Source organism: Rattus norvegicus, chromosome 9, assembly GCF_021556685.1.
Source record: "Rattus norvegicus strain SHRSP/BbbUtx chromosome 9, alternate assembly SHRSP_T2T, whole genome shotgun sequence".
Lineage (NCBI taxonomy): Eukaryota > Metazoa > Chordata > Mammalia > Rodentia > Muridae > Rattus > Rattus norvegicus.
This window is the reverse complement of record NC_141542.1, coordinates 120918351-120937480: the sequence shown is the minus strand read 5'-3', so window position 1 is coordinate 120937480 and position 19130 is coordinate 120918351. Positions and strand designations below refer to the sequence as shown.

Genomic DNA, 19130 nt, shown 5'->3' with positions numbered 1-19130 from the left:
CACAGGAGAAATCCTAACCTTCCGCATAGCAGCAAAAGCAGGCCCAAAGGTGGCTTTGACTTCCACTCGGTCTCGTATCCAGGCAGGCAACTTGGCCAGGATGGAGGGCCGGGCATACCGGTGATCCAGGAGCACAATGCTGGCAAAGTCCTTCTGGTGCCTGATGGCCCTGCCTGGGTAGATGTGTAAGTCAGGACCCTTGAGCGCAACTCACCTACCAACACTGCATGTGCACTGGGGTCTCCTCCTTCCCTGAGCACTCAAATGGACAATAGTGTATGCAGTAAGAACCCTCCTGCCTCAAACCAGCTGCCCCCAGCAGCTGCCCCACACTTACCTATGGATTGGTTTATAGCCTTCATACACAGATTCTCTATCAATACCGTCCCTGGCGGGGGCTGACCATGTGTCCTAGGCTGAGAAGAAAACAGAAGAGGGAAGCTCAGAATCTTACCTTTGCTTGCAGTGTAGTGCAGGCTTTGGAGCAAACTCAGGTTTCACGAGTCTGAGTCAACAGCTTGTGGTATAGTTCACGCCACAGAGAAGATCAATGGGTTAGAGGTGTACTCCAAACCTCTAGGGAAGACAGCAGTCATTTGTGCAGTGGGAGGTCAGGCTGCAATGCCTTGTCATCCAGTCCCAGGGTGTGGGTGGCACTGCTTCCTCCCTTTCCCCCTCTCAAACACTTCAGGTACTCACAATGGTCTGATCCAAGTAGGCCATCTTCTCTTGTAGCTCTGGAGACTTAATGTTGGGGTACGGCATCCCCACCATCACCACACACCTGTATAGCATAAGTCATCAAGTCAGCATGTAGCTACCATGGACACTGCATCAACTGATAGGTGGAACGAGTTTTGTGTGATTTCATGGGCCTTTATGGTGTGTGCTGTACACATGCGTGTGGAGGCCAGAGGATGATAGATGTCAGGCACTGTTTTCTGACACTCTTCACACTATTCTCTAGGACATGGTTTTCCAGTAAATCTGAAGCTCACAGGATGCTAGGACTCATGGGCAGAACTACCCAGGGCCTGTCGCCTCTGACACACAGTGCTTACTGGTAAACACAGCCAGTGTGTGTGTGGAGATCTGTGTCCTCTTGCCTTCTGGGCATGCATCGTCACTCACTAAGCCATGTCCCACGCTCCTACCACTTGTACGGCCCTCTCGTCCCCATGGAGGTACCACTGGAAGGCTGTTTTAGCTCCCATCAAGCCAGGCAGGCCAGGACCAGGATCCGAAGCAAGCCATGGCTTCCTTCTTCTCTGGTCTAAACAGCCAGATGGACAGTGATTTCAAATAATCCACCCACAGCCTGCAGCCCCCAAGCAGGTCATGTGGGTACTGACCCCATGGCATGCCTTAGCAATTAGGGCCCAGTGCTCCCAGCCCCGGCAGACAAGGGGACACACCTACCGGCCCAGGTCGTCCGAGAAGTTGATCCCTTCACTCATCTTCCCTCCAACCACAGAGAGGAGAAGGGCCCCTGTCAGATGGCCTTCTGAGTGACTGCAGCTCTGTCAGGACAGAATCACAGCAGGGTTCCTGAGCCAAGCCTGGGAGCCACACAACTGTTCCCAGCTGCCAGGCACAGGTGGTCTCTGGACGCAGCCTCACTTCCGTCTCTCACCGCAATGCACGTGGAATACGCCGTCAGTACCTGCTCCACCTGGCTCGCTCTCTTGGGCTCTTGAAAGATCTGAGGGTAGAAGATGAGGCCTCCCAGCAAAAGGCTTCAAAAGACTGATTCTTGAGCCCAGTCTGGGTTTTGAAGCATGTGGATGGATCATGTAGTCAGGCTACAGCAAAGCCCTGTGGCCTGCGTGCCAGGCCTCGACTTGGTAGATGCCAAGTTAACAAGGTTGAGGGCCTCTCGGAAGAGCTACAAGTAGCAATGTCCTCGTAGACAGGCTAAGGGGCACTCACCTTTTTCCTGACAGACAAACGTGCCAGCAGGCCAGTCTTGTCCCAGTGAGCATGTACCTGGCGCAGGTACTCGTAGGAAGGAAGGAAGCACACCATCCCTCCAGGGACCACGTTGCACAAGTTACAGAGAATGCGGCCCGTCTCCTCCATCTGCAAAAAGCAGACAAAGAGCCGGCCTAGAGCGGGGCCCACAGCCCCAGCCACACAGGATGGAAACTGAGCAGCTCCCCTTTGGTATCATGCAATGTGTTCGCTACTTTTAAGAGAAGTCCTCAACTGGGGCTTGGGGTGACTTGGTGCATTTATGCAATATCCCATCACTGGTACCCCAGAGATGACAAACCAGACTCTTGGTAAATCTCCCTATGTCCCTGTTTCATGAAGAATACCAACCAGAACAAATCGGCACTGAGAGGCCACAGGAGTTGTGACCTAGAAATTCACCCTTCCCAGGATAGAGACAAGGAACAAGAACCCCAAACTGGCCAGCCTTCTCCTGCCCTGCATCCTCACGGGATGACAGGAGTTCTTTAGAAAGTATTAAGAAACGTATGGTGAGGAAGGCAGACCATCCATCTCCATGCCAACACTGGTAGTGCCCGATGCCTGGTCACAGGCCAGCAAGGACAGGGGGGAGGCTGGCACTAACCATCTGAGGCAGCTCTCTTCTCTGGTAGGTGAATTCCAGCTGTTGGTTAGAGGGCCCACTGCATATGATAAGGGGCAAGATGTTGTCTGGAGGGATCACGTGACCTGGTGATAACAAAGGAAGGCTGAAAACTAGTGTCTAGGTAGGGCAGTTTTTCAAATCATTTTTCCATCTAGGAGCTAAACTTTGAAATGCACTTAGCTCCTCTCTGCACTGACAGAGCAGTGTGAACAATGTGGTGAGCAGAGCGCAGAGCCTGAATCTGAGGAAGTGTGGTGGTAAGCAAGCCCACTAAGGTGCCAGCCAGTGGAGTCCTCTGCCTTTGCCCATTCTGCCCTCCACACAGTTGCTTACCACAGGAGAACTCAACCACTCTCGAAGCTTCTACCCCAGAACACGCCAGCAGCTGCTCCCGAAAGTCAGACACCTGCAGCAATGACATCAGGCCTTGTGACCTCAGAGCCTGGGGTTGTGTGCTCTTGCAGTGAATGCAAGAGAAGGCTGGGCTAGGAGGCAAGTCCAGACACAGGAAAGGAGGAGCAGCCAATGATCCAAGGCAAAAGAAAACAACTGCTATCCAGTGTCCCCAGAAAACTTAAGAGAGAGCAGCAAGGGAAGCACCAGGATATACATTCACATCAATAATAGGGACACATGTTCGAAAAACGAAACTAATCAAACATTGCAGTCAGGGAACACAGTAACAAAACGAACAGTTCTCAACACAGGAAAAAGAAACGGCCAATAAAGTGTGAAGAAATGCTCACCCTTACTCGCCACCAGAGAAATGGAAGTCAAAACTATGCTAAGATTCCTGCCTTATCCCAAAAGAATGACTGTCAAGGCTCGGGGACCTTCAGGAAGAGGGGAAGATGGATTATGAGAGCCACGGGTGGAAGGAAATGTCTCAGGTCACACCAAGGCAAGTGACTGTGACAGATGGGATCCCGAGCAAACGCAAGGCAGGCAGAACCCCAGCATGGAGGTAGGGTTGTGGGGACAAAATCCCAGCACTAACCGAGGAACTACTGGCCTGACAACTGCTGCAAGAGGGAAGGCCTGTTTTCTTTAATGATGTGAACCCCTAGTAGGTTGATGACACAGAGGCAGACAGAACACACTACCAAGACTGACTGGGCAACACAGCACGGCCTTGATGGGCAGCAGAGCTCATGGGGAGGCGAATATGTTCAAACACAGCAGATAAAATTCTCAAGCAACACAAATATTTTTTAAATGGCAAGAAAAGAGAACAAAGAAATCTGGCAAGGATGTGGACAACAGGCCTGCGACACGGCTGGTGGGAATGTAAGGTGGCCTAGCCACCGTGGGAGTCAGTGCACAGCTTCCTGCAAACAAAACACACTGAAAGTGGATCTTTCGTATGCACAGCTGAATAAACAATGAAATAAGAGGAGGAGGACATGCCGGGTCCTACAGTGTGGGGATTTCTACGATAGCTACAGGGAGAAAACAGGCAGAGTCTGGAGGAGTTCAGGCTGAAGATGACCAGCTGACTAAGAGACCAGGAGAGCAGAGCCTGGAGGGACAGCAAGAGAGGAGCAGGGGACGAGATGGTGCACTGTACAGGATTCAAGCTGGGAAAGGAAAAGGAAGCCTAGCTGCTGGAAGAAGGGTTTTAGGGGAGGTAGCAGGGTGGAATGCTGGGAGGAGCCACAGGTTCTAAAGGATCCTGGAAGAGCTGCTATCACTTTGATGGGTTAAAAGGCGCCTCACTTAACCATTTGTCCCAGGATTCTGAGACCTAACAGCAGCTCTACTACTCCAGAATATGGAGCCAAAGGACTCCAAAAACCCACAGAGGGATTCCACACCGTGCTCACTGCTGCACTAAACACCAAACAAGATACCCATCAACAGAGGCTTGGACACAGAAAATGTGGTCTACAAGACAGGTTTTGTTTTACTGGGCAGTGATGGCACATGCCTTTAATCCCAGCACTTGGGAGGCAGAGGCAGATGGGTTTCTTGAGTACAAGGCCAGCCTGGTCTACAGAGCAAGTTTCAGGACAGCCAGGGCTACACCGAGAAGCCTGTCTCGGGAGGCTGAGGCAGGGAGGCAACTCAGGAAGATCACATTACGTGAACTAACTAGCTGCAGCCCTAGATGCTTTACATGACCCCATCACACATAGATGATACAGTGTGGAAGTGCCATTGTCGGCGGGAACAGTGGGAGGGAAAGCAGGGAAATAGGAAGGAGAGTGAAATCCTAGGAGGATATCCTCAACGTATACACATATACAAAATCTTTAATAAAAACTTGAGGCCTGCACAGATGACCCCATGGTTAAGAACCTTCATTGCTTTGGCAGAGGACCTGGGTTTGGCTCCTAGCACCCATGTGCTGACTCAAGAGTCTGAAACACCAGGCAAGACAGCTCATTAAGACTACACAGTAAGAGCTGGACATGGTGGTGGACACCTTTATCTCAGCACTTGAGAGGCAGAGGCAGATGATTCTCCTGTGAGTTTGAGGGCAGCCTGATCAACACAGGGAATTCTAGGACAGCAAGGACAGACAGACAGACAGACAGACAGACAGACACACACACACACACACACACACACACACACACACACACACACACACACACATTACATAGTAGAGAGACTTCCATCTCAAAAACCAGCAAACAGAACAATAATGGCCACGCACAGTGTTAACACCAAATGAATACACACGAAGCCAAACCAAAAACTAAACCAGCTTCTACATGGGCTTAGAATGTGCCTTGACTGTAGAGTATGTGCCTGGCACGTACCTGGTTTTGAGGGCCATTAGCTGTAACACAGGGAACGCAACAGAAAAGTCCTTTTTTTTTTTTTCAGAGCTGAGGACCGACCCAGGGCCTTGTGCTTGCTAGGCAAGCGCTCTACCACTGAGCTAAATCCCCAACCCTAGCAAAGTCTTAAGAAAGTTCCAGCCTCCATTCTAGCAGGCAACCAAGGCTGGAATCCAACTGTAATAGTCCAACAGTCTACACTATAGAGGGCTCTCAGGGTGGAACAAGGAACAACCCTGGGTCACAGAACTGAGAAACTGGAGACAATGGGAAGAGTGTAGTACCCACTACACAAAGCAGGACTGGGGTGAGCGGCACCTCATGTCACATTTAAATGCAGCACCGAGGAGTATGCTAGAATAAACATTTGCTGACAAGAGTAAATAGTAACATCGTGTACAGAGAGAAACAGCAAACTATACCAATAATGTAGAAGTGTGGTTTAAATATCCACGGAAGTTACAGACACCAGCACGACCCTTTGGTTTCCCCAATTCTGTAGTTAAAGCTTGTCTTTGATGTCTATGAAATAAAACTAACTTTTCAAAACCATACAGGCAATGACTTTCCAGGAGATGCTGGCACAAGGAGGGACTGAGAGAACAGCAACTCCATGAGAGTCTGGACTACAGAAGGGCTTTTTCTCAGAGAGAGAAGCCAACTCCAGGGGCTGCAGACATACAAGAGACACAGGGCTGCCACCCCACCAGCCTAAAAGGCAAGGGCAGTGAAATGGTAGTGGTCCCTAGTAGGCGTTGCTAAGCCTGCATGTGCTGGCCCATTTGTGCTTAGGGGCCCAAGGACAGAGAGGAGAGGCTGATGTGTCCTTCCCGGGTACCTTACCGGCTGCATGGTGCCACCAGCAATGACCAGGGCTCGGCATTCCTTCACCACCTGGGCAAAGTGCACAGCTGGGTTCAAGAGTAAGAACTTAAGGCTGCTCTGACCAACACTGCCTGAAAGACAAACGGCAAAGGGACAGAGCTGACTACGCAGAGGAAACCCAGATGATCTATGGAGGGCAGTGAGCTCCTTTCTCCCTTTAAAAAGAAAGCATTTCTCCTGCCCTTGGTACCACAGACTCTGGGAACTCAGGGGCAAAGATAGTCTGGCCAGTGTCCCATAACCCTCGGACAACAGATAAGGTCCAGCCCCATCTAACCACAACCGCAAGTCTCTAGGTTCTGTAGGGACCTTGTCTGAGATAATTCAGCACCTCTGACACCCAGTCCCCAGGTCTACTGGTGGCTCCAGCCTAGGAGGCATGTGGTTCCTTCACACACAGAACCAGGCAGCGTGACAGAGTACTTCCAAGCTAGGCCCCTTGGTTACAAGCAGTGGATTACCTTGGCGGTTCACGATCACCCTGCCATCCTGGTTGGCTGTGGTGAGAGCTTCTAAAAAGGCCTCAATGTGCATCAGTGGGGAGGCAGGCCGCAGGGCTACAGCCTGGCCCTCCTCCAGGGAGTCTGCAGAAGAGGGCAGGATGGGAAAGAAGGCCTTCCTTATATGGAGTCCATGTCTCTCACAGGGCCTGTGTCTGGCTCTCATGGCTCACCATCCTAGCTCACCCTCAGGAGGCCCTGACTGCAGGCTCTTCAGGAACTGCTGGAAGCCACCCAGACCTCGGTTCTCCTCAGAGTCTGAGAGGGATGGAAGAACAACTCCAAAGCATTCTGTGAAGCCAAAGAGCTGTGTTGGGAACAAGAGGACAGACAAAAATGAGGAGGAACTCTGAGTAAGACTCCCCAACCAGCTGGCACCCATTTCCTCCCAGGCCAGGAGTCACCCCACCCTATGGACAGTGGAATCAGAAGCTAGAATCCTCAGGCAACAGAGTAAGCAGGCGGGGACACTCAGGCTCCTGGCCAAACAATGAGAAAGGTACCTTCCTGCTGAGCATGCTCTTCTCCAGGTACCGCTGAACCTGCAGAAGGAACATGGGCCATTGTGAGAAGGAAGCAAACTGTGGGCTAAACTCTAGAGACGGCCACTGAAGGGACAGGGCTCATTACCCCCTCAGAGGAACCCAAAGCCATGTAAAAAGGGAAAGGCAGTGGACCATGAGAGGCAGCCTGGTCCTTGGTTGAGCTAAAGGCTCTGAAGCCCCGGAGACCCTGAAGGGACAACAGGAGCTTTGCCTGCTCCCAGGAGCCAGACCCCTGCAATTAGCTGAAGCCCCCCATAGATATGTGGCCTCCACATGTAGCCCCAATGCCTCAGGCCAAGGAAAAGAGTTGTGCATGACCTGTGGTCACTTAGGCTCAAGACACAGATCTCTATGCTAATGAGGTACCTTTAGGCATAGAGGTAATAAGCTCCCTTCCCAGATATTCCTGGCCCCCGCAGAAGGTATTTACTCTCAGGGTGACCCTGAGAATTGGGGTATGGTTTTACACATCCACTTTCCACCATGGCATTAATGATTCAGACTGTCTGAAGGCCTTTACCTGTAGAGCTGCTAGCTAATCTCCTGTAGAAGGCCTCTCTGAGCTCCCAGACACAACCTCTATCAAGTTAAGGGCCTCCACCAAGCCTGCCGACCACGGCCAAGCTAAGGGCCTCCACCAAGCCTGCCAACTGTCAAGCTAAGGACTCTCCCTGTGGGCCCAGCCAGAGCTCTCCGCCATCCTGTTCTCTCCCTCTGCTTCTGGCTATATGCAGCCCATGGACCCCCACCTCCATTCTCAGCTCTTCCTCATCTCCTAGCAGGGCCTGGATGTCTAAGAGCCTGAGAACCGGAAGGCCCTGGCCTCATTGAAGACCAGCAGACTGGAACCAGCTCCAGCTGTCCTGTGCCTTAGACTGTGTTTTTCCACTCTGGAGTGGTCTCTTGGTGCTTCCCTACATCCCAGCACATGCCCAGAGCTACTTGGAAAAACTCAGTCAAACTCTCTGTGTTTGCCTCCCCAAGCAGCCATGCCCTGTGGCGGAGTGGATCCCGGACCCACAACCCCAAGCAATCTTACTGGTCTACTTTCTGAGTCGAGCAGTAGGCAGGTACTCACTACTCTAGTGGCCCTAAGAACGCAGGGTTCCACAGGAGACCTCACAAGCATAGCCTCACCATTGACGTTCCCACTCTCACCTTAAGGGAGTTCAAGACAAGATATGAAGGACAGGAAGGTTGGATCACAACCATCTGTAATTCCAGTTCAGCAGATCTCCCTTCTCATGACCTCCATGGGTACCAGGCATGCATACATGTGGTGCTCAGACATACATGCAGGGAAAACCCCCAAATACATTACAAAGAGCAAGGCACTAACTGCCAAGTGCCAGATGCAGATGGGGCCTTGAAGAAGAGGTGAGTTAAAATCAACGCCAAGGGTGGTGAAGACGGCTCATAAGCTCGCCACACAAGCAGACACCTGAGCTGGAATGCTCAGAGAACACACAAAAGCCAGAGTCAGTTAGCACTGAGTGTCTAACCACAATGCTCATACTGAGAAATGGGATGCAGAGAGGAGAAACAGCCCAGAAGCCTGTGAACCAGCGTGCCTGGCACAAACAGCGAAAACAACCAAGAGACCCTATCTCCAACAGGATAGAGAAAGCAGGGACTAACATGGGAAAACTGTCCTCTTGCCTGACATGCACCGTGGCGATTCAAAACACAAATGTGTGCTGGCATACACATTAAAAAGACAAATCTTGGGCTGTAGACATGGCTCCGAGGTTAAGAGGTCTGCTCTTCCAGAGGTCCTGAGTTCAAATCCCAGCAACCACATGGTGGCTCACAACCATCTATAATGAGATCTGGTGCCCTTTTCTGACCTGCAGGAATACATGCAGGCAGAAAGCTCTATGATGTATACATAATAAATAAATGTTTTTTTTAAAAAGACAAATCTTTAAAAAAAAACAAAGACAAACAAACAAACAAAAAACCTCAAAACCGTTCTAGGCCGGCCTGGTCTCTATAGTCTGAATTCCAGGATGGCCAGGGCTAGATAGTAATACCCTATCTTAAACATCAAAACACAAAATAGAAAACTAAAATGAAAACAGAAGTCTGGTCCTTTACTTCAGAGCAGAAAGGAGATGAGCCTGGCCCAGGGGAGGTGGGGATGCAGCCTCCCTGCATGCTCAGTAGGGAGAGGTTGGTACCTCTCCCCAGCTGACAGCGCATCATGAGGTCTGTGGGAAGTAGACAGATTGCAACCCAGGCTGGCATCGGGTGAAGTATGCCTTAGTCAGCCATTATAAAGGGAAAGGCAGAGGTGTGAGGCAAGCTGGAGAAAGAAGGCTGCCTCAAGGCTCACAGCTGTGGTAACCAAGAGCCATGGGGAATGTCAACTATTCAGAGCTGAACAAAAGAGGAGAAAGGTACCAAAGACGACCAACAGGATGACGATAGTGACAATGACCAGAATTAGTTTAAGGAACACTGATTTGAAAACTGGAAGGCAAGCATGGAGAGCAAGATCCAGGCTGGGTCTAGCTGGTGGGGTCCATCCAGCCACCCTTGGTTCACCCACACATAGCCTGGGCCAGTCGCCCTCCAGACCAGCTAATCTGAGCCTGTTTTCCTGTACTTTTGTTTTATGTTTCAGGGTTTCTCTGTGTGGCCCTGGCTGTAGACCAGGCTGACCTGAAACACAGAGATCCACCTGCCTCCAACTCCTGAGTGCTGGAATTAAGGCGGGCACCACCACAGCCCAGCAGTTTTCCTGTTCTTAAGTGGCCACAGTTTGTGCTGGCAGAGTGCACAGAAAAAAGAGACACTAGGTTGTGGTTTAGTGTCCTAGCCACTGAACTGTGGGAGCACCAGTTTTCAAAGGCTAACAGAAGCAAAGATCTGTGATTGCCATCCTGCCCAAGGATCCACTGGGAAGACTGCCTGGGCAGTCCTAGCCACACCCACCTGCTCCCCTCAGTATGTACACAGTGGACTGTAGTCATAGCCACGCCCACCTCCCCACCTCACTCAGTATGTACACAGTGGACTGTAGACCTAGCCAGGCCCACCTGCTCCCCTCACACAGTAAGTACACAATGGACTGTAGACCTAGCCACGCCCACCTTCCCACCTCACTCAGTATGGACACAGTGGACTGTAGACCTAGCCAGGCCCACCTGCTCCCCTCACACAGTAAGTACACAGTGGACTGTGGTCCTAGCCACACGCAACTGCTCCCCTCACACAGTAAGTACACAGTGGACTATAGTCCTAGCCATGCCCACCTTCCCACCTCATACAGTAAATACACAGGGGACTGTCATCCTAGCCACGCCCACCTGCTCATCATACTCAGTCACCCTGGAGAAAGTCTGGCAGAACAGAGGTGGGTAGGGATGGAGAGGCTGTGTTTACTCCAAGGGATGCCAAGACCAACCTCTCTTACCAACCCTAGGTCACATAACCCCAGAGTGGTGTACAGGCCCTGGCACAACCACTTGGCTGCTGCTGTCCTAATTTAGATCCGTTGATGTTTGCTTACTCAAGGACAACGATTTACATATTATTTCTTCTGTGTCTACTTGACTAGTTGACAGGGGCAGAACAAGACAGGCAAGTGAAGAAAAACTGACCTCCTCCCCTACCTCTCCTTTCAGAGCCTTAAGGAAACCCAAAGGTGCCTGAACCACAAGAGAGCTTTACCTTGAAGAGGTTGATGTTGTCCACCTGGCTCTGAAAGAGAAAGTCGTTGATGCTCTGCAGCTCAGACCCTGTGGGCAGACAAAAGATGCTCCTTTGTACCTTGGTGAGGCCTCAGCTCAGGCCTGGAATAAAGACCTGCGTGGCTCAGACCACCTCCCACCCTTGACAGACACCTCCTCACCTGTCTGAGGCAGGCTCTGTGTACTAGGGTTTTGCTTAACGTTACCTACGAGGGGAAATGACAATGGGTCACGGTGGCAGCTCTCTGCCCACTTCTGAGCTATAACTCCGTCCTAGCGTCATAGCTACAGGGAACATTCATTTTCAAGTGACATCCGTGTGGGGCATTTGTAGCAAACAACACACTAAAAACCAGGTGGGTACAGGAGCTGTGGGTCTGACTCACACACTTCAAATGGACCCCAAGGCCAGGCAAGAGACAGGAGCAGAGTAGTCTCCCACTGTCCCTGAGCAGGACGAGGGAGACACCAGGGTGTGCAGAAGACGTTGAGCTGTGGCACGGGCACAGAAGGAAGTGGAAAGTACTAACACGGGACGACATCTTGGTACAAAAGCCTCCACTGACTTTCTAGAAACATAGCTGTACAGAAGCCTTTCAAACCACTGACATACAGTGTAAGAGTCCCCGCCCAGAAGAGACAAAGAAACCTGCAGGTGAGAGTCAACAGCCTGCATCCAGTCTCCAGAGCGACAGGCAGACCCCACCTTCAGCCTTAGCTTTCCCTCTGTGAACGAAGTTTGAATCTCCTGGACTTCCCTTCTGCCAGTGTGTCATGGCCAGGACACCATGTGGCTGTAACTACACCATGAAACATCAGGTCTGTTTCACATGGCATGATGATCATAACCGTACCCTTGGGTTTCTTAAAGTGAAAAGGCTGAGGTCAAACATCTCAGCTAAGACAGACAGACACAAGGACACCATAAGGAATGACCAAGACAGCTCTTAAAGGCATAAAACACCCAAGAGTCCTCAGTGGCATTCAAGGACCAAGACCAACACAATTGGCAGATTAGGGGTGATGGCAGGAGGGGGAGGGGAAGAGGTGCACCTACCTCCCAAAACAGCCACAAACTTGTCCAGCAAGTACAGGATCTGCTTGATGTACATCAGGTTCTTGGCCTTTAAACGCTTCCTGAGGAAGGAGCATCATAGCAGGGTGTGGCATCCTCCAGGAACTCCCTGCACCAGATGCACCGGCCTTTCTCTCCGCCTAGGGCCCGACACACTGGGCTGCGGGGGACAAACCCTCCAGCAGATAAAGGCTGGCTAGGATCAGGGTTCTCAGCACGTGCTGCTCTCCCCCAGAAAGCCTAGGATGAGGAGGGCACACACCAGGACAGACCAATTCAACCCATTCCAAGACGCTGGCACTACAAGTCACCTCCACTAGTGCTCCAGGAGGCTAATGTGGAAGCCACTGGGGCTGAGCATGGGGGAGCTTTTGCCTTGGGAAGTCTCTTACCTGTATCTTTCCATGTACTGGAGCAACTGGGAATGGGCCTGGCAGAGCTAAGGAGAAAAAAGAACAGCACGAAGGAATTCCAGGATGTGGTTAAGAGAACCTTTGTAGCGATCTAGAAAATGCCAGCCCAGGACACATAGGAGCCATCAGGGTGATGGGCATCTGGGTAGCAACAGACAAAAGCAAACATGCACAGGTAGGCTGTGGGGCTGACAAGAGCTGAGAGAGTAAGGGAAGAGTCCAAAGTCAAAGGTCCTCAAGCTCAGATGAGAACAGAGCTGGAAGATGGCTTACAGTCCAGGACTGAGTTCAAGGTGGGTGACATCACATAGGTTTGTCAGAAGCCAGTGGTCACATCCTGGTTCACCTCAGTTTGTGCAGTTTGGGTATAAGACACACAGCTTTGCCCTCAGAGAATCCCCAAGTTCCCAAAATAAAGCAGGGAACCCCTACCTCAAGAGAAAAGCATGAGGCACACAGATCCCTTTCGCTGTTTGCCACATACCCTGGAAGGTAATCAGGAGCCTGCAGAGGCCCTGAGCAATGTGGTACCACAAGGATAAAAGGCACTGCTGTGGGCCTGCTGGCCTGGATGCCCCCATCCTTCCAACAGACAACTCGTGAGCAGCACTGGGTGGAGGAGCTGAGGACAAAGCAGCCGCCCTTTGCAAGCTGGCGTCCAAGAACCTCACTCTTACCGAGGAGCAGGAAAGGACAGGGTTTCAGTTCAGTTCACCCTTCCCAAGCCCCACATCCAGAACACCCCCTGATCCAGGCATTTAAAGGGATGACCAATGTCACTCTGCCCTAAAAAGGAGGGGCTGACCAACCTGGGAACCATTGACCTCTGTGCTGTGGATATTGGTGATGGTGTCGATCAGGTTGTGAGCCTCGTCAATAATGACCACCTGCCCTTGCAGCCTGATTCCCGCAGCCTGCCGGGTGGCTGCGTGCAGCAGCATTGGGTAGGGCAGCACCACCAGCTGTAGGGAAAGGTGATGGTTGGAGAGCGAAGCAACCTGTCTTCCCAGAGCAGAAGGCTTATCCTGCAGTAAACTACCCAGGCCACTGCACTGTTGAATTTCTTACTCAGACACTGCAGGAGGCATTCAAGCCCCAATGCCATAGATCAGGACTCTGCCTGTTCCAACAGCCCTCCTTTCAGGTTTCTGAGAGGTCAACTATGAGGAACTCAAATTGGAGCTGATCACTGGGAAAGGGGAGGGCTGGAGTCCCTGGAGGTGAGCTGCGTCCTTAGACTCCAAAGTTCTTCACCATACTGAGAATCAATCACCAAGCAGCAGAAAACAACCCTAGCCTCTGGCGCTCGGTCTGCTACCTCAGCCCTGTGACTCTGGCACACTCTCATGTAAATGACCCTTGGTTTTTTATCAGCTCACAGAATCTGAGAAACCATGTCAGTGAGGGGTCAGTATCAATTCAGATTTGTAGGTATAGACTGCCATGAAGATTTTTCCAACAAGCAAGTGAGGGAGAGCACTCAGTTGGTAAAGTGTTTTCCTTGAAATCAAGGGCAAAAATCTGGGACACAATCCCATGGGGGAAAGGCCAGGAGTGGTGGCACCACTGGAGATGGCAGCAGCAGGGATCCACAGACAGGCTCATTGTGTGCACGCACACACACAAAGATACGGACAACGTAAAAACCAGGTGCCAATGTGGGTACCGTCCTTTAGGACAGTGAGGGAAGAGAATATCTGTCTGGGCCCCAGTGCTCCCATGTACAAACAGAGCTATTTCAGTGGGCTGTTTATAAAGGGAAATGAGGTGAGAACAGCTTCCGCATGTCGAGAACACACCAATCTCAGGTCTTCTATATGGACAGCACCACCTCACTCGGACAGACATCTGGAGACAAGGCCGAGTCCCTCAGTCTGTCTGTGGGCACCCACATACAGCAGGGACATCCATGTGAGCACCGCCCTGAGCAGTAGGATTACCAGGACCTGCTCTCGGGAAATCCACTAAGTCTCCTGGATGACACAGAGCTCCCTAGGAGGGAGCAGGAGAGCACACAGTGACGCACAGTGACAGCAGTGCTGTCACAGAGAAGCAGACTTCCTCTCTGTACAAAGCTAAGGCGGTCTAACCATGACAGGACTGCCAGCAGCCGTCAGAGGGTACACCAGCAGCCCGCCTGAAAAAGCATTTGGTTATTTTCCAGTTCTGGGCTCAGCTCCTACCCAACACCCTTCAGTGTGGTTCTTTAGGATGAACAACCCTCTTCTCAGATTCCTACGTGCTGAACTCTCCATGATGCTAACTGGCCTCTCGCCCAGGCCATGTGGGATCCCTGGCCTCCTCAATCTCTATGCTCTGGAGAAGATGGCCTTGTGCCATAGCGGTGAGATGTGACGCACTTGTCATGCTAACCCAGGTAGGGACATCGTCCTCTACAGAAGAGAGATGAGGAAAGCCTTGTGTCAGCACACGGACTACTTCCCATTCCCCAGCTCGCTCACCTGGGCTGCAGGGATGGCAAAGCGGCTTCCATAATAGGGGCAGGCCTGGGCCTCCTTCCCGAGGGCCACGAGCTGCTCCATGTCCTTCACCTCCAGCAGAATCTCATCCCGGAGAAGCTCCATCTGCTCATGGTTGTAGAAGGGGCAGGAGGCCTGCATCTTCTGTCTCCTTCTCTTTGGCTTGTCTTCCCCAATTCTCATCTTCTCTGTGGTGGTGCAGATGGAGGGGAGCAAGGACAGGAAGGGGCTCAGCTACGTCTGGGGTCAGGAGTAGGAACGATGATACGGAACCACACACGTTCACGGGGTAGGAAATTCCTGCTTACTGTGGCCTCGTCGGGATACTATGGGAATTGTCCTCTATGCTCTCCAAAAAGAGATGGCACAAACGCGTCTATGCCACGTCCCTGATGCTGACCCAGGAAGCACCAACACCTGTGCCCAAGGAGGGGCCTGAGGCAGAAACCAGGGCCCGCTTAGCCATTCCTTCTGGTTAACACAGTCCTCACGCCATGGCCCTGTTGTAGACCCCACCACACTTCTGCCACTCACACGCTGTCCGGCACGTCTCACAACACAAGTCCTGTACTTACCGTGTTTGCGTCTTTGCATGTCCACACAGCGGTCATTCATGAGGTGCACAGAACCCAGGCTTTTCACATCTTCATTCACACAAAGGCTCTACAAGGCAGGAGAAGAGGGAAAGCAGTGGCTGTCGTTCACATTGGGAAACCTCTGTTACCAAGCTTACCCTCAGTCAACTCTAAAGATTGCCTCATCTTGACCCTTGCTTACAGAATGGACCATTAACACAGAATCGGACCACTAAACTGCTCTTCTGCCCTCCTGAAGTTTTTGTTTGTGCCTAAGCTACACCACACAAAGCTCTCCACCAACTCTAAGACTGAACCTGTTTTCTGCGTGCATGAGAACCCACTGTGTTCTGTATCAGTCGGGGGTGATTAGGTTTTATGTGTGTGGGCATTCTGTCTGCTTGTCTAACTGTGCACCATGTGCATGCCTGGGACGTGCACGGGGAGCCAGAAGGAAGCGTACGATGCCCCGGAGCTAGGGTGACAGACGGCTGCGAGCTGCCATGGAGATGCTAGACACTCAACCTGGGTCCCTGGGAAGAGCACAGCAGCAGTGTTCTTTGCCCCTGGGCCATGGCTCCAGCCCAAGCTCATACTGTTTGAAGGAAGCTTCCTCACAGTCCGCTTCTGTACCAGTATTTTAGGGTTTTGTTCCTTAGTTGGTTTTGGGGTCTTAGTGTGCATTGCGGTCGTTTGTTCTGAGAGAGTGTAGAGCAGTCGAGTCTCAAATTCAAAAACCTTCCTCTTCCACCGTATCCCATGTGCAGGGATGAAAGGTGTGCACCACCACACCAACCTACATGAAAGGGTCTCATGTGCTCACATTCTCTTTCTTCCCAACCAAAGGGTGAGTTTGCAGTGGGATTTTTGTTTTGTTTTGTTTTGTTTTTTAAGAAAACCTCTGCCCTTTATTGAAAAAAAAAATTACTGTCCTTTGTTGTGATCTCTGGGCCTAGATGAGAGAAATGGAAGCCACAGTAGTACTGCATTTCTCTCTCTCTCTCTCTCTCTCTCTCTCTCTCTCTCTCTCTCTCTCTCTGCCTGTCTGTCTCTCTGTCTCTCTCTGTTTGTCTTTGAGATTGAAACTGCATTTTTTTTCTCCTACCCTTTATTCCCTCCAAACGCTCCTTGCTATCTTTCCAATTCACAGCCTCTCTTTCATTGATATATGTATCCATTCGTGTTTATGTGCATCCATATTATCTTCCTAACTCTAGCCTGCTCATTGTATATAACGTTACTTGTAGTAGGTTAGCAGGACTGACCATCTGGTCTTGGATAGGCAATGGTGGACTGGTTCCTGGGGTAGAGGATTTCTCCCACTCAAGGCATTTCTGAGCTCAGCTGAACATCTTGGATACTGAACACTGACAGATGTCTTTAAAGATAAAGAACAGAAATGGCGCTGGCTGAAGGACAAAGGAAGGACTCACTGCCTAGTCTGTGTCTCCTGCACCTTATAAAGAATAATTGGCCAACCAAGAAGCGCTGCCCCCAGGCCCACCTTGCCCTCACCAACCTCTGTCTATGCCTAGGCCAAGAGAAAAGACACAGGAGGAGGCATCTGTCTGGACAAGAACACCTCCTTTTGCTTACCTGCCTAGACCCAAGGGAAACTAGCCGCGTCTCCTTGCCAAAAGGGCTCTTCTGCACCTCACGCACAAACTGGGCCAGCTGTGAGTGTGTCCGACTGCAGTAATAAATCTGACCAGAGGAAAGGAAAGGGATTCAAAGAGGGGAGTCTAATTGGCCGCATTGGCCTGAGATCCTGCAGGAGGAAGCAGGGCAGTCACAAATGCACACTCCTGAGATGACAAAGACTCTGCTCAGGTCAGGTTACACCTAACTGGGGCCCAGCAGTACCTAGGACCCAAGTCTCCCACAGTTTAAACTCAGACTCAAGTCCTAGGCTAGGAGACCTAGGAGACCCTGGGAAAGTGGGTTTCCCCACAGTGCTGATTCCTGATATGGCAACGACCTCACCTCTCTGGAGAGCATGGGAGGAAGGTTATTCTGTACCCAGGCCCTGGAAGGAGAGGTGGAGCCTGAGGTGCACAGTAAGACAGGAGAGCAGAGCACAAGGACATCCACACTGCACAGAAAAGATCCATCTCAGATAACTCAAGGACTTTGAACATGGAGAGGTGTCAAGGCACACACAGCTCACTGCACTCCATGTATGTGGAACACAAGCAAGAAGACAACACTCCATGAGAGTCCAAGAATAAGGACTCGACACATGCTTGCTCCTCCTTGCCCTCCCCACCTCCCCCTGGAGAGGGGAACCTGTGTGTCCTAGGCCCAGTGTGGCTGATCCTCCAAGGCCTCCCTTAGAGGCCATCAGAGACGCGGGCAGCTTACCTTGGTTATATGTTCTTCCTCCAAGTCATCCTCACCCTCATCCGCCCTAGGAGACACACCAAGATGGAGGTCAGTCTCCACACGGCACACTTGGGATAATTAAATACCTAAAAGTACTGAAATGTGCTCTGGGCTCTCACTGACAAGCAGGAGGGCAGGCCTGTCCTCAGAAGTCAACAGGGCTGAGGGGCAAGCTCTGAATACAACACAGACATGACCCAGGAAACTGCCAAGCCTGCTCCTCAGGAGCTCTCTAGCTGCCTTCACTGCTGCTCAACTCTGTGAAACCTAGAAAACACAGAGAAGGAAAAGACCTGGAGTTCTTTTCTCCTTAAAGACCTCTTTATGTATTTTGTCTACATGGGTACTTTGTCTGGACGTACATCTATCTTCTCACCAGAATAGGGCATCAGGCACTTCAGAGCTGCCATGTGGTTGCTGGGAATTGAACTCAGAACCTTTGGAAAAGTATTCAGCACTGCTAACCACTGAGCCATCTCCCCAGCCCTAGACTTGCAGTTATCTCTCTTTGTTTAATTTTTATTTTCTGTATGTGAGCACACTGTAGACTGAGTATTCTGTAGGTGTCTTCAGACACACCAGAAGGCTTCAGATTCCATTACAGATGGTTCACAGCCACAATGTGGTACTGGGATTTGAACTCAGGTCCTCTGGAAGAGCAGTCGGAGCTCTTACGACTGAGCCATCTCTCCAGCCCGACTTGCAGTTCGTAAAGCCACTTCACATACTCAAAGCCAAGATGTAATCTCTGACCCTACAGCCTCATACGCCATTCTGCTATAAAATGAGAGTCCTGCATGGTCGTGGAAGGGACTGCATGACAAAATTACAAGCCCTGGAACTGAGCCAGCATGGTATGAGGCTCCACAAGTGTTGACAGTGGTGAGGCATGAGGTTTGTTTGTATAATATATATATAACTTCATGCTCCTCCATTGGGAAATATTCTCCCAGCCAAGGTTTTGGTGGAAAAGGGGATATTCTCTCCGCTGAGGCTGATGACTCCATTATACTTAGAATCAGCAGTGGTCCAGAAGGTGAGGGAATGTCTAATGTCTCAGTAAAATGGTAAACACTGAAAGCTTTAAGGCTGTGGGGAAGAACTCTGAAAACATGAGTACAAAAATATGTAATTTTTCAACTATGCAAATTATGAGAATGGAAAATTAATTGCATAATGAGTTTCATGGACCTAA

At 51.0% G+C, this 19130-nt stretch overlaps 1 protein-coding gene across 3 annotated transcripts in view; it reads right to left on the bottom strand.

The window, feature by feature from the left end:
* Positions 1-19130, bottom strand: part of Ddx11 (DEAD/H-box helicase 11) — a 29232-nt gene that overhangs the window by 1474 nt on the left and 8628 nt on the right. The window contains 21 exon segments of one of the 3 annotated variants that reach the window (NM_001427601.1): positions 19-173; positions 338-416; positions 700-784; positions 1420-1520; positions 1634-1702; positions 1930-2079; positions 2579-2682; positions 2933-3005; positions 6229-6341; positions 6732-6854; positions 6957-7077; positions 7274-7312; positions 10991-11058; positions 11172-11216; positions 12068-12147; positions 12478-12524; positions 13308-13460; positions 14961-15166; positions 15554-15641; positions 17150-17257; positions 17915-17960. In NM_001427601.1, coding sequence (NP_001414530.1) covers positions 19-173; positions 338-416; positions 700-784; positions 1420-1520; positions 1634-1702; positions 1930-2079; positions 2579-2682; positions 2933-3005; positions 6229-6341; positions 6732-6854; positions 6957-7077; positions 7274-7312; positions 10991-11058; positions 11172-11216; positions 12068-12147; positions 12478-12524; positions 13308-13460; positions 14961-15166; positions 15554-15641; positions 17150-17257; positions 17915-17960 — 2053 coding nt within the window. 3 annotated transcript variants of the gene reach the window in all.